The 19,307-nt window shown below is 42.6% G+C and overlaps 2 protein-coding genes across 7 annotated transcripts in view; one reads left to right on the top strand and one right to left on the bottom strand.

The window, feature by feature from the left end:
* The window catches only part of LOC310749460 (ceramide synthase 3-like), an 87,112-nt gene extending 86,428 nt beyond the window's left edge, over positions 1–684 (bottom strand). For 2 of the 3 annotated variants that reach the window (XM_083586411.1, XM_083586412.1), the window contains exon 1: positions 66–224. The gene's annotated coding sequence lies outside the window, so the exon portion shown is untranslated. Of the gene's footprint in view, positions 1–65 lie in introns of all 3 variants that reach the window. The other variant, XM_083586413.1, reaches the window with a different exon arrangement.
* ASB7 (ankyrin repeat and SOCS box containing 7) overlaps positions 656–19,307 on the top strand; it is a 39,167-nt gene continuing 20,515 nt past the window's right edge. Inside the window, exons 1-4 of one of the 4 annotated variants that reach the window (XM_083586989.1) lie at positions 656–1,003; positions 5,731–5,819; positions 8,851–8,940; positions 10,162–10,428. In XM_083586989.1, the coding sequence (XP_083443115.1) occupies positions 10,218–10,428 (211 nt within the window). In that variant the 5' untranslated portion in view covers positions 656–1,003; positions 5,731–5,819; positions 8,851–8,940; positions 10,162–10,217. Of the gene's footprint in view, positions 1,004–5,730; positions 5,864–8,845; positions 8,941–10,161; positions 10,429–19,307 lie in introns of all 4 variants that reach the window. The other 3 variants (XM_083586986.1, XM_083586988.1, XM_083586987.1) reach the window with 3 other exon arrangements.

Genomic DNA, 19,307 nt, shown 5'->3' with positions numbered 1-19,307 from the left:
CCCCCGCGCAAGGCCCTCCAACAGCATCACTACAACAAAAGCTCGTGCGTTGCTAGGCAACCCACCCCAGCTTCTAGGCCTAGCCATCCAAGCAGCGCTAACACCTCCTCTTGGAAAGTCCGAGCGACCCGCCTTCCCCGTCGCAAAAAACAACAACCCTGGTTCGCGCTTTCCGGCACTGAGGGAGATAAGGAAGGCTCCGCCCCGCTCTTTCTCTTAGCGAACCGTAGGACATATAGATCTTTTACTTTTCAAAATTATAGAGTGACACCAGTACCCGGAACTTCCGGTGGAAGTCCATAGAGATAAGAAGAGTAAATTCGCGCAGCATGAACTTTAGGGGAATTAAACGGAAAGCCGCTACCGGCCATCGCTTTGTATGTGGGGAGTTCGGGGGGCAGCCCCGCTCTCCCACTCTCTCTAGACGAAAAGCTCTTTTTCTACACCCGGCGTTAGCAGGCGAGACAACAACAACAAAAAGTTACTGCCATGATTCCGGAAGTGCCGAAAGGGAGTGCAGCGGGACTGTGCCCCTTATGGTGAGGCGGAGGGAGTGGGTGGGGGGGACAGAGAGGAAGAGAGCGAGAGCGAGTGAGGGGGGGGGGAGGGAACGGGGATGTGGGAGGGGAGGAGCGCTCGGAACCCCCGCGCGGCCCAATCGGGAGAGGCGGTGGGCTGCGGCGCGAGGCGGAGGGGAGCCGAGCGCAGCCGCTGATTGGCTGGTCGCCGGGGTCAGCCCCTGCCCGGTGACCCCGGAGTGAGGAGAGGAGGTGGCTCCTCCTCAGTCAGTCAGTCGGTCGGTGCAAAGTGAGTCCCCTTCCGCAGCCGCTTCTCTTCTTCGCTCTCCCAGCCGTGCCTACGGCTCCCTTCTCCTCCTCGAGTACGCAAGCCCTCCCCCCCCCCTTGCCCCGCCAGCGAGGGGGCGAAGTGGCCGCGGGCTGGCGGCTGGGCCGGGCCCGTGAGTGACTGAAAAAGAAAGAGAGAGACACGGAAAGACAGACAGGTAACGGCCGGCGAGGAGGGAGGGGCTTAGCGGCCCCCTCCCCCAATAGCAGCACGGGCTGGGGTAGGGAGAGGTGGTAGTAGCAGCAGCAGCTGTTATTATTATTATTGGGTGAGCCTCACCTGGGATGGTGGAGGAGGGGCAGGGATAGGATAGGGATAGGATATCTGCCTTGGCTCCTTCCTTGCAAGCTAGAGAGGGGCCTGCTCCGCTAGAGGTGTGCTGGGGTGCTTAGCCCCTTCGCCATATCAGTTGGGGTGGCTAGGTTTACCCAGTTTTCCTTTGCAACTGCTATTTCTCTAATTATTTATTTCAGTGAACGCTCCTTAACCTAGCTTTATGGCTGTAGTTGTTTTGTTTTTGTAATTGTGTTTGTTTGTTTTTAACTCTAATAACCTATCCTGGGACCTCTGGCTGACAGACAGGTAAGAAGGCTACTAAAAAAATGTAGACCTTGCAGGGAAAGGCTGGTAAGAAACGGGGGGGAAAATGGCTATAAAAGTTAATAGTCTGAGGGTGGAAAAAATGTTAGAACCCTTCTGGGGTCTGGCAGAGGGTGAGGCAGAGAGAGTGTTTTGTTTCTCCAGTAGTAGTTTGCTGCATTTTTGTGCTGAGGAGGGGGCTTCTCTTCCCTGATTTTTCTTTGGCTTCTGTGCTAGTTGTCTTCTGCTTGTAGTTCATCCTGGCCATAGATATTGAGCTAGTGTTTCAGTGCAACCTAAAGAAACAACTTACCATTGTTTATTATCCTGTAATTGTTGCTTGGCTGCTTTATTGTATCCACATAAATTAGTTATTTTATAATAGCTTCTGAAAACAATATCCCTCCCCCCGCCAAAGTGAAAGACTCATAGTGTTGGATGGTACATTAAAGGTCATTTAATCCAACCTCTGCCAGTGCAGGACATCTGTTGCTACAGCATCCCCCAAATGTGGCAATCTAACCTCTGATTAAAAAGCTCTAATGCTGAAGTGCCTATCACATTCTGAAGTACAGTAGTCTTTGACTGTTCAACAGCTTGTGCTACCAGGAAGCTTTTACTGATGTTTAGTTTCAATTTCTGTACATGTCTACTTAGAAGTTCATTCCATTGAGTTCAGTAGGGCTTACTTTCTAACGATGTGGTTAAGATTGTAGTGCTAGGTTGTGTGTTGATGGGGAGGTATGAAATATGGCCACTTATTTGTCAAAGGCAAATTGGAAGCTTGGGAACATAGTTGGAGATTATAGGAATTGATTCAGAAGGAATAAATGCGACTCATTTGGAAGAATCGGAAAGATGATGGGGTGGGTTAGTTGTGTTAATAAGAGTTCTGTTAGGGCGGGTGGAGTTTGCTTTCTAACAGCATCTGACTGGCCATGGGTTTCCCATCTCTGGGAGAAGGGAAGCAGGTAAATCAAGATGAGCTGATCTGGGAAGGGTATGTAGTGAGGAATGAGGTGACCTATATTGTCACCTCTGCTCAAGTTCCACCCCTTCTCTGGCATGAAGGAATTGAAAAGTAATGGTGAGTTATTTTCTTTAGATTAAAAACTATGTGTTTAGAATGAGAAGGCTTTTCTGAGTACCTCAGAGATTTGGGATTTTTGTCACCTTCCACACGTCTCACGGAAATGTAGAGAATGCAGTAAAGCAGCTCAGCAGTTTAAAACAGTAAAGAAAAGAGCAGCAGATAAAACAGCTATACCAGCTAGACACTTAATAGGATATACATATTCACGTAGTTGGGAAGGCGTGTTTACAGTTGTTTCTGGAAAGTGCAGGTAGTGGGCATCTGTCATATATTGAAAGGAGTGCTTTTCCATAGAACCACATTGCTCCCTGCTCCAAATTACTGTGGAGTGGGCTTCTGAAATCTTTGGACGTTGTAGGAGAAGCTCCCCTGCAGATCGCAGTGATCATATGTGGGATATGGAAGAAGTTGATTCTGCATAGCAGATCAACACATCTGCCCCCATTACCCACTTTCTCCATGTTCTGAGTGGACACGTGGCCTTTTATAGCACTCTTCTTAGTGTGTGTGTGTTTGGGGGGGAGTTAATATACTGACATCCAAGTATATGGCAATTTACAGAGTGATGTAGAAGATGGGTTCCTCTTTCAAGGAACTTACACTCTAAATTGTGATGTGGGGAGAGGAGAAGAGAGAAGGGCAACAGAGGAAGACATAAGGCATGAAATGAAGATATTCTTCTAGTTCTTTAAATATAATGTTCAGCTCATATAGGAAATCATAGAAATAATTTTTTAAAACTAAAATATTTAATAAAGGCTAGTATGACACAGCAAATTAACAGTAGCAGTGAATTTCCAAGGTGTGAAAGCTCCACAGCAAGTATGCTAGTCTTAAAGGAGTGATTTTCAAATTGTAGAGCAGGCTGCTCTGAGGGAGGTGCAGGGCACAGAACACCTAAAATTTTGGAGGAGTTTCAGGACAGGATGCTGAAAAGCTAGGGTTTTCCTTCCCTCACTAGCCAGGATCTGGGTGAGTTTGAATGCTCTCTGGTGGAGCATCCACATTTGATATATTGGAGGGTTGTGTATGACTGTATTCCCAGTGCCACATTATACTAACATGATTTGGGAATAAGGGAGCTCTGCTATAGCTGCTGCTTTGTTGTAAGGCTGCTGCTTGTGGAGGGGGGAATTGGTGGAAATGTTGTAACTGATTCCCCTTTTTAAGACCAGTATACAATTAGGACCACCGTCCCTAGATTTCCACAGGCAGCATATGAGCAAGAATGCTCTCCCATAAGACACACTCACCCATAAGACAGTTTATTGGGGGACAGCCATACGGTTGGGTAGGGGAAGGGCTGTAGCTCAGCAGCAGAGCGCCTGCTTTTTATATAGAAGGTCCCGGATCCCATCCCTGGCATCTCCAGGTAGGGCTGAGAGAGACTCATGCCTGAAACCCTGGAGAGCTGTTGCTAGTCAGTGTAGATAGTACTGAGCTAGAGGCCAGACTTGTTATTCAGAACAGGAACCTTAGTTTAAAACCTTGAGGAACACTGCTTTAAGGTGCCATGGTAATATATGCTACAACAGACCAACAATACTGCTTGAGTTTGATCCACTTAATATTGTCAAACCTCATTCCTTCCTTAATTTTAAATATAATTGTTTCCTCCTTTGTTCTCCAGGGGCTTGGGCTTAAGTATACTGATCAGGCTTAACATTTGCCGTTTTGGGGGTTGCCAAAATCCAAAAAAACTGGAAATGGGGTGTTTGCTAATCTTATCCCTTCCCCTTCACTGCCAGGAATTTTGGGGGGAGGGCAGCATACAGTCAGCAGGTCTCATGTTATCCCTGAGTGCTTTTTGGGGCCCACAAGCTATTAGATTCCAAAGAAACTGTGCTTCAATTTTTATAAGCTAAAGATTTTAATGGGGGGGGGAGATTGAGTTTCCAGCTATAACAGAAAAGGAAACAAAATAGTCCCAAACACATTGCTGGTTTCAAATATGAAAAGTGTATATGGGTATGTCAGGTTTGTCGTACTCTGTAAGTGAAGGATATACTGCATGTATGCGAAAGCAGCAAGTAGATGCAGAAGTAACTTGCACATACTCTTCCATGTAGCTCTAAGACTACTGAAGCATAACAGCAATGTGTTTGAATCATAGATCTATATTTCTGAAGCTTATTATTTTGGCCATCTGTTTTACATTTCTGACATGATCCTTAGGTGGTTGTTTATAGCACACTCTTATATGTATATGCTCTGAAGTAAGTTCCATTGAGTTAAATGGGGCTTACTTCCAGCTAGGCTGTTATAGGATTGCAGCAATAGTCTTTTGAAACTATCACAGGGAAGTCTTCTATAGCCTGGCCCAGTGGTTTTCAACCAGTGTGCTATGGCACCCTGGGGTGCCTTGACTGATGGTCAGGGGTGCCACGGGCAACAGTGGCCTCTGTCCCTCTTTCCTTCCCTCCCTCCTCTGTTGCCTTCTCGCGTCTCTGCCTCACAAAGGCTTGCATAGTTGTTTATTGCAGCAGCCCTGGCTATAAGCTCTACAGGCGAATGGTGCCTCTGGGAGGCACCTCTTTTGGTGGTGGGGGGCAGCTCAGAGACCAGGGATGGCAACAGCAGCTGCCTGGAGGACTTTCGAAGGGAGAGGAGAGGAAACTGAGGGAACACTCCACAAGGGAGGGTGTTCGAAAAAGGGCGAGAGGCTGCCAGCTCTGGAGGCAAGTGGTGCTCCTGGGCTCCTGAGCCCCACAGGGGTGCCACAGAAAGAATGTGGAACCGTGGAGTCAAAAAGGTTGAAAACCTCTGGCCTAGCCATTTCAGAGTTAAGCGTTTTCCCCCTTTTTAATCTTGCAGGATCTACTTAATATTGTTAATTGGCCTGTATGACTTTGGTTTTGACTTTGTACTGTATCATGAAATTCTGTGGGCAACCTAGGGTTAGTTACCATCTCTCAGCCTAACTTTCCTCACCGGGATTATTTACTATTTATTTATTTATACCCTCCCCTTCATCCAAAGGTCCGAGATTAGAAATATAGAGTCCAATTTTATTTTTATTTTTTTAAAAAAATTGAAACTGCATAAAACAAAATACAGAGTTTTGTTGTGAGAATAAATTGGGGTTGGGGAGGGAGGCCAATAAACTGCCCTGCACTCCTTGATGGAAGGGTAGAGTAAAATGTAATAAAACAAGTGTAGAGTAAGGAATGAACTTGTACCAGCTGCAACCCTGGTTCTTCTTGTCATTCCAGGCTCATGCCGCTGCAGAATAAATTCGCAGATTTTGAATCCAAAACAAAAGTCAAGAGGCAAAGATGTAATGGAAGAATCCAGTATCCAGGTGACAAACTTCAATCCTGGTTTTTTATGCTTTCACACTATTTTGTGAGTGTTGTTACTCAGATTCTTGGCTTGCTGACAGTGGATTGTAACTGTTGGCTGATGTCTTACATAGCTTCCACTGTGATAAAATGATCAAAATGTTGAGAGATGCAAGGGGCATAGTTGTTTTCTCTTTGTATTTTGGCTAGTTACCCTGGAAAATTTGGATGGCCTTCTAGAATTAGCTGTTCTAAATTTTACATAGCATGTATTGTGTGCAATTATTATAGGCAATTATTGAAGACTGATTTCATGCATGCTTCCTTCAAAGGAAGCTCCATTGTATTCCCATAGGATTGTGGCCTTCATGTAAAAAGGTCTCCATTTTGGATATTTTTTGCTTATACAGGTAATAAACTTATAGTCGTACAAGTTAGATTTCAGAGTGAAGAGAAGGCAATGCAACTAGAACCAAGTAAACTCATAACTATGGATTAACTTCTAACTGGATCTGTGCTTTTCTGAGCATCAATTTCTCCTACTTTTCACTTGTCTGGTTTAGATATTAAGCACAGATTTGTACTGTATATGCTAAGATATGGAAAAGCCTTGGGCCTGCATGGTCCATCTTGCACTACCTTTTTATTGCACTGCAATTAAACCAGAAAGTCTTCAGCCCATTTCTTATGGGGGCAAGACTCATGTGTATCTTCACTTATTAAGCTGAGATTTTTGTCTGAACCATGGTATTTTGTGCATATCTCTGGAAATTGGATATTCTCTGTGACTGATGTATGTTTATAATAAAAAATGTCTTGATGAGATGGGGCTCTATTGATACTCTAGCAGTGAAAGAGTCAAATGTTGTTTTTGTTCAGTGAGGCTCAGTGTGTTTTACGGGGGCTTTTTAGTATTGCAGGAATTTGAAGATATGTCACCAGCGAAAGATTTGCAAAGTAAACAACAAAAGGTGGAATATATTGGCCTAAAGTGTTTTATCTTAGTTTGATTGAAATTCATCTTATGTTAAATATTTACATGTATCTGAAGGCTAAAGTATATTCAAATGTTTGTGCTATTTTATATTGCAATGCTCTTATGGAGTCTTTGTGATCTTGAGTTTTTTTGCACTTGTTTAAATTGCAATCGTATTATAAAACAATGAGCATATAAAATTATAAATGACATTTTATATACAAGTAAGATAAAATCTGGATAGGTGAACTGGATCATCCTGCCCACAGTCTAAAGGTCCTGTTTACTAATGTCAAAAGCGACCTCCCTAGATTTAGGATCAAAGTAACATGTGGGGAAGGAAACAGTTCACAGGGAACCTAGATCTGGTTCATACACTTATTTAACATTAAGGTAAAGGTAAAGGTACCCCTGCCCGTACGGGCCAGTCTTGACAGACTCTAGGGTTGTGCGCTCATCTCACTCTAGAGGCCGGGAGCCAGCGCTGTCCGAAGACACATCCGGGTCACGTGGCCAGTGTGACGAAGCTGCAGCTGGCGAACCGGCACCAGAGCAGCACACGGAAACGCCGTTTATTTAACATTAACAAGTCTAAATTGGAATTCAAATCTTAATTTATATACACACCAATTTATATACACACCAATAATATGCCTAGTGCTTTATAATCATTAACTCATTTACTCAGTGTTCCACTGAGGTTCTACAGTTGGCTAGTTGATGTTTAGCTGGAGTGACTTGCATAGGACCACCAGAAATGGAACATCAGTAAAGCAGCATTGAATACAATTTTTCTAGATCCAAGTCAAATCCTGTTCTGAATAAGTGCCAGATGCACTAATGTGCCATTGAAGCTCATCACAATCTGTTGACTGACTCTCTGCAAGTATAGGAGTGAGCCTTCAAGTGAGAAAGAAGGTCAGGAAAGAGGAGTGTTGTACATTGTCTATATATGTTGACAGTTATAATCCTGAGAAAGGAACTGAGTCTCTGATCCTATGACCTGTGCATAAAAAGGCCATGTGGGTATACAAGCCAATAATAATAATAATAATTTTTACCATCCTTTATACAAAGTTTACAGGGTGGTTTACAATGTAAAACAGAAAAATACATGCCATCATAACAAACAGAAACAAAAGCCCCACAGTTGGAAAGGCATAGATTGTTTAATTAGCCAAAGTTCTTGGGAGAAGAGGAATGTTTTTGCCTGGTGCCTAAAGATATGTAACAAAGGCACCAGGCAAGCCTTCCTGGGGAGAAGGGAGCCACTGCAGAAAAGGCCCATTCTTGTGTTGCCACCCTCCGGACCTCTTGCAGAGGAGGCACACGAGGGAAGGGCCTCAGATGGTGATCACAGCATCCAGGTTAGTTTTTATGCATATACCAGCAGGTGGTCCTTGACTTATTGAAGGCTCCCACCCCTAACTTGGACAGTCGCTCCAGAAGGATACCATGCTTGATAGTATTGAAAGCAACTCAGAGGTTGAGACAGAGATCATCATCCAGGGAACCAAAGTAGTTTCTATTCCATAACCTTACTTTAGGACCCCAAACCAGGCCTAAACTGGTAGTGGCATTTCTATTCCATAACCTTTCTATTCCATAGCCATAACTTATTACTTGATTATTTGGCATACAGAGGTTTCACAGGAGGGGAATTATTTCTTACCCAGAAATCTTTAGAAAGAGTGTTGGGTGTATTTCTGTAGAGTATAGTGAGGGGCCATCATTCACCTGCCATCTTCTTCACAGGATAACCTTTAGGGTTTTAATGCTTGTACATCTCTGTGCATGCTAGAAAAAAGATGGGATGCTGATGCGCCAGTGTGTGTTACTGTTTTTTCTTCCTTCTCTTTGTCCACCCTGCATTTTTCCTCCATCTTGTTCTACCCTGCCAAGTTACATGTCTTAAATTAAGCATCTTTTTTCAAACCGCTTCCGTTATTTCACCCTGTTTTAGACACCCTGGTGTTAAGATGCATGAAATCTATGTGACATTTGAGAGTTGATGAACAATTTTTATTTTTGCTTGCTTTGATCTAACAAGACTACGTTCTTTATTTCAAGGAAAGCAGTTCGCTTGACACATTATACCTGCCAACAAGGTTATGTATAATAAAGATGGGAAATACAACTAACAAAAAGTGACCTCTGCTTATAAGGTAACTATTTTTTTAATTGAACACTTGAAACTTTGATTTGTTTTAGAAAATGTTAAAATGCCTCTTTCTTAGGGTAGTAACAGTGGAGGACATCCAGGATCTACTCATTCAGTGCTATCTTCAGTGATAGCATTAGGGATAAATGGCTGAGGCAAATAACAATAAATGAAAGTTTCATTGCAATTTCCCCCCTCCCTGGCTCGATTTGTATTATAAAACATGTTATAGTTACCCAGCCACAGAAAAAGTTTTTATGAGAGAGAGAAAACTATTTCAGATACTGGGTATTAAATGCCAAATACTAAATACTGAACTTTGTCAGCAGCCTGTGTGGCTACCCTAGTTGTTGCTACTCAAAATATCCAGGCAAATTTTAAAGAATGTTTAAGAACTGCAAAGCAACTTTAAGGATTGCAAAGCAATTTTAGTTATGGTTTTCTATGTATGTATAAGTGTTTCTGAAACCTATTTTTTTAAAAAACCAGTGTAGTTTTTGAACAATAACAGTTTTCTACTGGTTCTTTGGTTAAAGTTGGAAGCAAACCATCCTCTACACTTGCACAAATCTAAGTCAGAGGAAGAAAAGCTGTTGGTTCATGCATACATCGCAAATCTTAAAAGAACCCAAAGATTTTTTTAAATGCATAGATAGTCCATTTGAATTGCAGTGTAGCTAATTCCACTGTTCTTGAGGAACATGTAGATAATGCTGCATGACATTTTATTAGAAATAGTTGTGTCCATTGATACTTAGGAAGTAAGAGCAATGAGGGCCTAAATGGCACAGCCAGATCACCCTCACAGTCTTAAAATTGTAGGTGTAAAAGGGCAAGTGTCTAGGCTTCATGAAATAAAAAATCAAGGTTACGATTTTTGGAAAGAAATATCAGAAACTGAGGGGCAATGGATGAACAACTGATTGACCAATGGCATGAATTTAAATATCTAGGAATTCATTTGGAATGTAATAAAATGTTAAGCTTCTAAAACCTTTAGTACCGTTAAATTTTATTCTGTGAAAGTTGACTTTATAATTGATCCTTCAGCCTTCTCAAATGGCTATTTTGGGGGTACAGTGGGGTAGTGGGGACTGAAAAGCCCTGGCACATGGGTGTGTGTGTGTGCAGCTTTGTGGATCCTGTCCCGTTTATCCATGTTGCTATGGAGTGTTATTGGCACTCTCCCTCTCTCCAATTCTGATTTGTGTTTACTGTGTTTCAGTTGCAGGTGACCTGTGAGACCTCATGATCCTTCTTTAGGAGGCAGATTCTGCGAGGATGTTACATCACCACTGCCGGAGGAACCCCGAACTACAGGAAGAATTGCAGATTCAGGCTGCGGTGGCTGCTGGAGATGTTCACACTGTGCGCAAGATGCTAGAGCAGGGCTATTCTCCAAATGGTCGAGATGCCAATGGCTGGACCTTGCTCCATTTCTCAGCAGCAAGAGGAAAAGAAAGATGTGTCCGTGTATTCCTCGAACATGGAGGTTGGTTGACTTAAATGAGGTGGGGGTGAAATTTGACCAAGCATCAAGGATTTTATCCTTCGCACCTTCATTTTAAACTCCTGTTTGTTTGTTTGTTTGTTTGTTTGTTTGTTTATGGCAGTGGCCACATTCAGATGATCACATCTCTGCTTAGTAAGTCAATATATGTGCAAACTTCATGAACCTTGCTTCCCACTTGGTGTGAGTATGCAAATGAGATGGGAAATGGCAGCTTGTCTTTCAGTCATGCCTGAATCTGGAAACCGTCACTTTAAAGTTAGCCTCCAGATCTTGACTTGACTGAAAGCAATTAACCATAGTTCCTGGTTGGGCGTAATGGGAAGCTATTGTTAACTGCCGCTTCCTGGCTTGTTCGCTGGAGGGAGAAATGAAGGAACTGCATACCTGTATGAAGCTCACTCATGTTGAGCTTAGGGTTTTATCATCTGAATGTGGCTCTTATTGCATTTGGCTTCACAAAATGATCAGGTAAGATGGGTAGGACTTAATTTCTGTATTTTTAATTTTCTGTACTTTAAATCTAATAGTGAATTAAAAAAGTGAGTAGGCAAGCTATGGAATTGCAAAATGCACCACAAGGGGGCTCCCCTCTGTTAAGTATTTTAAATACTGTACATACCAGAGAAATAACAGGTTGCAAGGATGCTCAAGGAATCCAGTCACTTTGCATCTAGGCTATGTTAGTTTTCTCTTGTTAAGTTATTTATTTATTAAATTTATATATTGCTGTTTATCTGAGGAGCACAGGGTGGTTTACAATATAAAAAACACAAAAATATATAATATAGTAACAAACAGAACAACCCACCCCCCAGTTTAAAAGGCAATAGATTGTTTAATTAGCCAAAGTCCTGGGAGAAGAGGAATGTTTTCAACTGGCACCTGAAGATATGTAATGAAGGCACCAGATGAGCCTCTTTGGGGAGAGTGTTCCACAAACAGAGAGCCACCATCGAAAAGGCCTGTTCTCTAGTTGCCACCTTCTGGACTTCTCATGGATGTGGCAAATGAAGAAGGGCGCCTCAGATGATGATCACAGGATCTGGGTTGGTTCATGTGAAAAGAGGCAATCCTTGAAGTATTGCATTCCTGAGCCATTTAAGGCTTTGCAGGTCGAAAACAAAACTTTGAATCGAGCCTGGAAACTAATTGGCAATCAGTGCAATCAGGCCAGTACAGTGGTACCTTGGGTTACATACGCTTCATGTTACAGACTCCGCTAACCCAGAAATAGTACCTCAGGTTAAGAACTTTGCTTCAGGATGAGAACAGAAATTGTGCTCCGGTGGCACGGCGGCAGCGGGAGACCCCATTAGCTAAAGTGGTGCTTCGGGTTAAGAACGGACCTCCGGAACAAATTAAGTACTTAACCCGAGGTACCACTGTATTGGTATTACATTCTCAAACCATCTTGTCCTGGTGAGCAACCTGGCACTGAATTCTGCACTAGCTGAAGTTTCTGAACCACCTGGAGAAGCAGCCACATGTATAACATGTTGCAGTAACCTAGAGGTTATCAGAGCATAGACAACAGAAGTTAGGGGTGCAGCTGGGCCACCAGCCGAAGCTGATGGAAGGCACTCGGCACCACCGAAGCCGACTGAGCCTCAAGCGACAGCAATGCATCCAGTAGTGTTCTCAAGCAGTATACCAACTCATTCAGAGGGAGTGTAATGCCATCAAGAGCAGGCAACCTCCCATCTAGCCAATCTAGAAAACCACCCATTAACTTCCTTAGTCTTACCTGGATTGAGCTTCAGTTTATTGGCTCTCATCCAGTCCAAAATACCTACAGATGTAAGGGAGAAGTAGAGCTGTGTGTCATCAGCATATCGCTGACAATGTACTCCAGAATTCTCTATGACCCCACTCAGCTGTTTCATGTAGGTGTTAAGTAGAATGTGGAATAAAATCTAATTCTGAGGAACCCCACATTGAAGGCTCCATGGGGCTGAAGAGCATTCCTCAAGTATTACCCTTGGGAAATAGACATCCAAGAAGGAACAGAACCACAGCAAAGCAGTGCTTTGAAACTTTTGTGTAAGCCAACTATCAAATGTAGATGATGATACTGTGGTACCTCGGTTGTCGAACATAATCCGTTCCAGAAGACAGTTCGACTTCCGAAATGTTCTACAACCGAGGCACAATGGGCGGTTGGCAAATTCCATTGAGAAAATGGAGAAACACACCTCGGAAGCCGTTCAACTTCCAAGGCGCATTAAAAAACGAAAGCATTGACTTACAGGTTTTGGGCGTTCGGCTTCCAAATCAATCGGCTTCCGAGATGCTTGAAAACCAAGGTTCCACTGTAGCAATGTTTAAGAGGTGTTCTGTTTTTGTGTCTTTGGTTTCTTTGAACTGGTAACATAGATTTTCTAAGCAGCTTCGAAGCCCAGCCATCATTGCAAATGTTCAGAGGGAGCTCCCAGGAGTGAAAATATCTGATTTGGACCCATGAGAGCACCCATCTCTCTCCTCCACCCCACCCCCACCGGTACAGTGTCCCTGGGAGGCTCGGTGTATATTTCCGCATCATTTCCATAGTCATTTGCAGCGCTATTTGAACATAGTCACAGTAGCAGCTGGTCTTGGAAGCTCCTTGGGAGTGGCTATTTTACCAGTTTAAAGTTTCTGCCTTTTTAAAAGCAGCCTTCAGCCTATGTAGTAAAACATAAGTACCATTCTAAATGTGATTCTAGTACAGACATTTTATTTTTGTTTTAAAACTTGCAAATAGTAAACAAACAACCTGGGAATTAACAATGTGAAAATTACACAGACTGACCATCCCTAGTTAAGGGCAGTGCTCCAGAACTCTGTACTACAGGGATTGAACAAAAGAAATTGTGTGTATTATGGTTAAACCAGGAGTTGTGTTCACATTTGGGGGGCGGGGAGCAAAAAGAGAGCTATTTGTGCATTAATGGGAAGCCACAGTTCAGAGGTGGCTAAAATGTGGCCCTTCATAAGTTGCTGGACTACAGTTCCTGCAGTCCTGAGTGTTGGCTGTACTTGCAGGAACTGATGGAAGTTTGGAGCCCAATATCATCTAGAGCAGTGTTTCTCAGCCTTGGGCCACCAGCTGTTTTTGAACTACAACTCCCGTCATCCCTGACCACTGGTCCTGCTAGCTAGGGATGATGGGAGTTGTAGTCCAAACCAGCTGGGGTTTGAGACCCCAAGGTTGAGAAACACTGGTCTAGAGGGCCACAGGTTCCTCACCCCTGCCATAGTTAATGGTTTCCAGGAAAGTATGAACATGGCCACTGTGTACATAAAGTGAATTGGAGCCTATGTGCTAAAATGTAAAATTGGTGAATTCGAGATAAGATGGCAGAAAAACTGGAATTTAATGAAAGGGAAACTGAGAACTTTTATGTGGCCTCTTACTGGGGAAATTTCTCTGGAGGCAAGAACTTATGGAACAAACGGATCCAAGTGAATCATGTTTTGCCAAAACCCAACAAAGCTTTGTATGCCACATAAATACCCCTTCATGTGTCTAATATACCTAAATTTACTAGAGGCTGAGGTTTTACTATGGGAATGATTTTGAACACTCAAGGAAAGCATGATTATGTATTTTTCAGTTCTCATGTAGCTCCCACCTTCTGTTGACAGTAGTGTGTTTATTGTAGACTCTTCTGTATTATCTCCAGTAGAGTAGATTCCTCTTGCTTACCGTACGCTATATTTGTAAGAAAAAGAAAGATACTTTTGTGTTGCAAGAAATAGTTCTCATGCTTTATCATTGTATCTCTTAGATCTTGTACATGTATGTCTGAGTGCATGTGCTGCATAAACACGAAGCCCATTTCTTCTAGATGGTGCTAACATGGAACTGAGCATTTAATGAGGGGGTCAATTTGTGCCATGAAATATACTACTCGTTAATTAGGAGAATAGCACAGAAATAGCCTATTGCTGGTTTAAAACAGAGCTTATAAATCAGGCTTCCTCAAACTCAAAACATACAAACTGCAAAAACTGTCTTCTCAAAACATCTGGAGGGCTGAGTTTGAGGAAGCTTGTTATAAATGATCAAAATGCATTGAGTTGGCAAGTTTTAGCTTAAACTTCAAGTCTTGCAAATTGTATGACCTTTTAAGGTCCAGTAGAATAAATTATGACCTTTTTTATCCTTCCTGTGGTAAGTAAGTGTGGCCAGAAGATGGCAGTACAAGCGTTTGCAAAACCAATTTAGAACTGCAATGAATTTACTCCCAAAAATTACTGTGTGAGTCTTGCTGCCTGATAATCTCCACCTGTTCCCTAGTTATGCAAATATTCATCAGAATATTTGATAGCTTCGATATCCAATGATTTTTTTTTTATTTCACCATTTGATGTCTGCCAGTTTATATTAGCTATATTTGATAGCTCCTAAAAAGTATTTGACATTAGCCATACTTTGATAGCTGGTAGGCAGTAGTATGTTAAAGTGGTTTTCAGACTTTATGAAGGGAATACTGTAGACAGTGATATCTGTGATACAGCTCCTGGACATTACAGAGCATTCTGTAGCATGTTCTAAGGTGGTTGCTTAGTTCACACAGGGCAATGCTAAGCTGCCTTATTCCCCCTTGGCTACACATTGCAGAGGAAAGATCAGTAGTGGTGGACAAACTGTCTTCCAGCGAAAGTTTCAAAATCACTGTACTCATAACAGTGTGCTGATGATGAGCATGCAATAATATTTAATACTAGATTTTGAAAAGCTGACATGTAATCATTTATATTTTTAACCGTATAACTTTTGATCGATAACATGAAATGTTGTTTGATAGATGGTGGGGTGGGGGTAGGCTTCATTGAAGAGATAACAACAAGTTCAAAGCATTCAAATTCTCAGATTAAAATTGAGTAAAACAACAACAACAACAGTGAAGACCCATGGTCCTAAATAGGATTATAGTAGCATCACTTGTTATAATACTGTCTCTTAGCATGAGTTTTTAAGTTGTCATGCAGATGCTTTATCAGAAATAGTCTAATTTAAATAGATTGGCTTCTTCTATTACTTCCAGTGGCTACTGAGTACTTATAGATTTTCTGGAATTGTTCGTTGGGCAGAGTGGTTTTTGTGTGTGTTTGTATTAAGAGCTAGTCTTAAAACTACTTGGTTTAACATCTGCACAAGATAATAACAGAGCAAGATAGTTACATTAACAGTGTTGCCCTAAAGTAGGGTTGCCATATTTCAAAAAGTGAAAATCGGAACACAAAAGTTATTGAGCTTTTTAAAGTTTTGCCCATTTTTAAGGAAGTTCACCAAAATTGACATGGGTTGCCTGTCATACGTCCGGATTTTCCCAGACATTTCAGCGATTTTCACCCAGGCACTGTTTCCAGCTGCCAGATCCCGGCTATGTCCAGGAAATTCCGGGTGTATGGCAGCCCTACCCTAAAGTTCTAGAGCCCTGTTAGATGATTGGGTAGAAAAATAATTTTTTTATTGGAAGCTTCACAGTCAAGCCAACCAAAAAAACTATGCTTGAACAGAACTTCAGGGACATGCAGGAAGAACATGAGATTAAGGTTTGGAGCAGCTGGGCTGACCTCAGGCTTGCTACACCCTTGGGAAAGCACTTGGTGAAAACTTCTTAATTCATTTCCTGGCCACCACAGTATTTACCCCTGTTTTTTCACCTCATTTTTTCCTCCTTTGCTTCCTCTGTTTGTCTTGAGAGAAACAAACCACCAGCACTGGTCTGCACTTAACATACACAGGCAACCCTCCATTTATGCAGGGGTTTCGTTCTGAGGCACCGCGCGCATACGGGAAGTCATGTATAATTGAAACACCCATTGGAAAAGCCTGTAAACACCCTCTAAAACTCTGGAAACCCTTTAAAAAACCATTTGAAAACCAGCATCCCTACCAGACGGGCAGGAATGGTGGCACTCAGTCTTCCTCATCGCTGGAGGAGGACGATTTGCAAACAGTGACAAGCAGGGTAGACTGGTACCCCAAAGTGCTTGGTTGTGGGTCAGATTCACTTGGTGGGGCTGATAGTGTATTGCAAAAGAACATGGGGGTGGGCAGCTGGCACTTTTGTCTCTTCAGCTGGTCAGGGCACGTTTGGGCAGCCTCCTGGTCCACAAATGCAGCTTCAATATGGGTGCCAATATTCTTTAAATTAAAATGTCATTTGAAGCGTTCCAGCCAACCGCAGCTAGCTCAGAACTCCTTTGCAGGCTGCTTGAAGCGCACATGCAGCCTGAGAGTCTTCTTGTGCAAGGTGCTGCCATTTATGGGGATACACTAGCAGTTTATGTCCTCTAGACACAGGTTCAGTGCCTCACGTGCCTTCACCAGGGCCTCAGTGTTCGAAACTCCCATTGTTCTAGGCACATTTTGTGACTGGTAATTTAATTAGCGCGAGCAGTGTCTGAGCTCTGGGTGCAGTCCTGCGCCTAAGTTTTCAGATTAGAACTGCAGAGTGAAAGGAAAGGAGGACCTTTTTCTTCCGCCCCACTTCCAGCTACTCTCTGAAGACTGGACAAGAGACCCTCTTAAGAATATTAGGGGGGTGGGCGGGGGAAGGACTAGACCATGTGAAAAACAAACATAATATTTTAGCTGCAGTTCATTCATTTTCAGCTTTGTATTCTTGTGATTAAAAAAAGCACACCTGGACATTCTGTCTTTGCACCCATAACCTAGGTTTAAGTTGCCATTTAGCTCCTAGCTTTCATATCTGTTTCTGACACTGGGCATGTAGATGGGGACTACGTAGCATTTAGTTGGGGACTATGGCAGTTGCATGTGTACATGCACTTGCTGCCCCTGATGCCAGATGGCCGGGTTATAAATAAGTTGTTGTTGTTGTTGTTGTTGTTATTTTTCCTGTACCTTAATGGCACATATTCTGGATTCATTCCTGCCAAACCTGCGTGCCACAGCACACACACTCATGCCACTCTAGAAACTGTCCAGCACTTCCAATTTCTCCTCCAGCCTTGGTGATGCTGTGTTTAGGTGTCGTATCAAAGAACAGCTTTAAAAATCTCCAAAACTCCCAACACAATCACTCTCTCCCAGCCTCCTTTCTCAAACTCCAACTCTTCACAGGCCTCAATGGTAGGTGCAAGGGCTCTTGGGACTGCAAGTACAAAGGCCTGTGGGATTGCTAGGTGCTGTTTCCGCTCCTTTTCTGACTGTTTTGTGCCTCTTCTGAGGCTGTTTTAGCGATTTTTATAATTCACTCCTAGGTATGGCGTGATTGTACATAAATGATGGGATGCCTGTAGTCAGCCTCTGGCTTGTTTCCTTCTTAAGTGTAGCAGAGTTAGGAGCAGGGGAGAAGCAAAGCAGAGGTGTTTGAGCAGAGTGCACAAGTTTGCACTGAATCTTAGTTTTTAAAGTGGTATTTTAGCCAGGCCAATGTTTTAAACTATCCTTGCAAATATCTTCTCTCAATCTTGTATGCAGATAATGCCAGTGTGTTTGTACAGGATTGACTGCCAGGCACAAAAGAGAGCGATTGTACGAGCAAAACTACTCTTAGAAAGGTTGTGGGGGGGGGGAATATGTGTGTTGTGTTGGAATATCAACTCTACACTGGTGGGTTTTTAAAGAATGAGTCCAGATTTCTGGGGGTAGAGGGAAATCTGTGATATTATTTTTTATTATTTGTTACCTTATTTTCTTTCTCCTATGGCTGGATGTTTACATGCCTGAAAAACCTTAATTTTGTGAAATGGCAAAACCAGATTATTTTCATTTTATAGAAAATGCTTTTATCAAGATGATCTGAAATAACATGTAGCTTACATACTTTGGAAATGCTGTGAACCACAGAGGGCATTCTTTCTTTACCTTATATACAGCATTGTGCACTCCACCCCCCCACCCCCACCCCGCAAAAAAATACAAGCTCATCTTGCCAGACCACAATACATCTGCATCTTGGGCCAGCAGATGTTACTTCACATGCTTCTTTTTAAGACCAAGAAGCACAAGGCAAAACAAAACACAGAAACAAGCATGACATTTTAGAGTTGAAGGAGCTTTGATGCATAGAAATACCTTGAGCAGTTGGATTTAGGATGCACAGTGGAGGTTGGGGAGCTTGGACGGCGTGAGCAATCTGTACCATATACTCCTGTTTGGTTTGTTTTTGACCAAAATGTGGAAACTGAGGAGGTGAATTGAGATGAAGCTTACTACAAGAACTCTGCATCAGTTAATTCATATTTCAAGCAAATATGAATTTCAGTGAATCTACTTTTAATTTGAGCTGTTGCATGAGCTGGATGGATAGTTACTCTGTATGAGGCAGTTTCCTGTGTTCCCATTAAAAACATAAATCACAACAGTACTGAAAACAATAAAAAGACCTAATTAAAATGATGCATGCATATTAACACCTTTTCTGAAAGCACATACTTCCCTTATAAAAACAAAATAAAGTGTATAGTGTGGAAGATCAGTGTTTTCCTTCCGCTAAAGTGTTCATTGTTCTACTGTAAGTAGGTTTAGCAATTAGAGTAGTGAAGTATTAGTTAGTTGGTGCAGGCCTGTCATAATAGTTAGACAGCAGAACAGTACCTTTTACATTTCCCCCCGTCTTTGTCTTTTCCTGGTTTGGCTTGTGGGGGGGAACTTGCCATGGAGGAGTTGGGCCCAAAAAGGAGCCTGCTGCCAGGCAGAGTTAGGAGCAAAGACTTCTTCAAGAAAGGTACCAACTAGCACCTGTGATGAAAACAAGCCATGACTTTGCATTGTAGCATGTTGCCAGACAACTAATCATGGTTAGTCTGCTGAGCTGCATTCAGATGTCTTAACAAGCCACACTTTGGCTAAACAAGCTGCTGTTCAGCATTATGCGCGAACCAGGCTAATATGCAAT

Source organism: Podarcis filfolensis (assembly GCF_964270895.1).
Source record: "Podarcis filfolensis genome assembly, chromosome: 14".
Taxonomy (NCBI): domain Eukaryota; kingdom Metazoa; phylum Chordata; class Lepidosauria; order Squamata; family Lacertidae; genus Podarcis; species Podarcis filfolensis.
The sequence above is the reverse complement of the archived record's forward strand: the minus strand, read 5'-3'. Positions and strand labels throughout refer to the sequence as shown.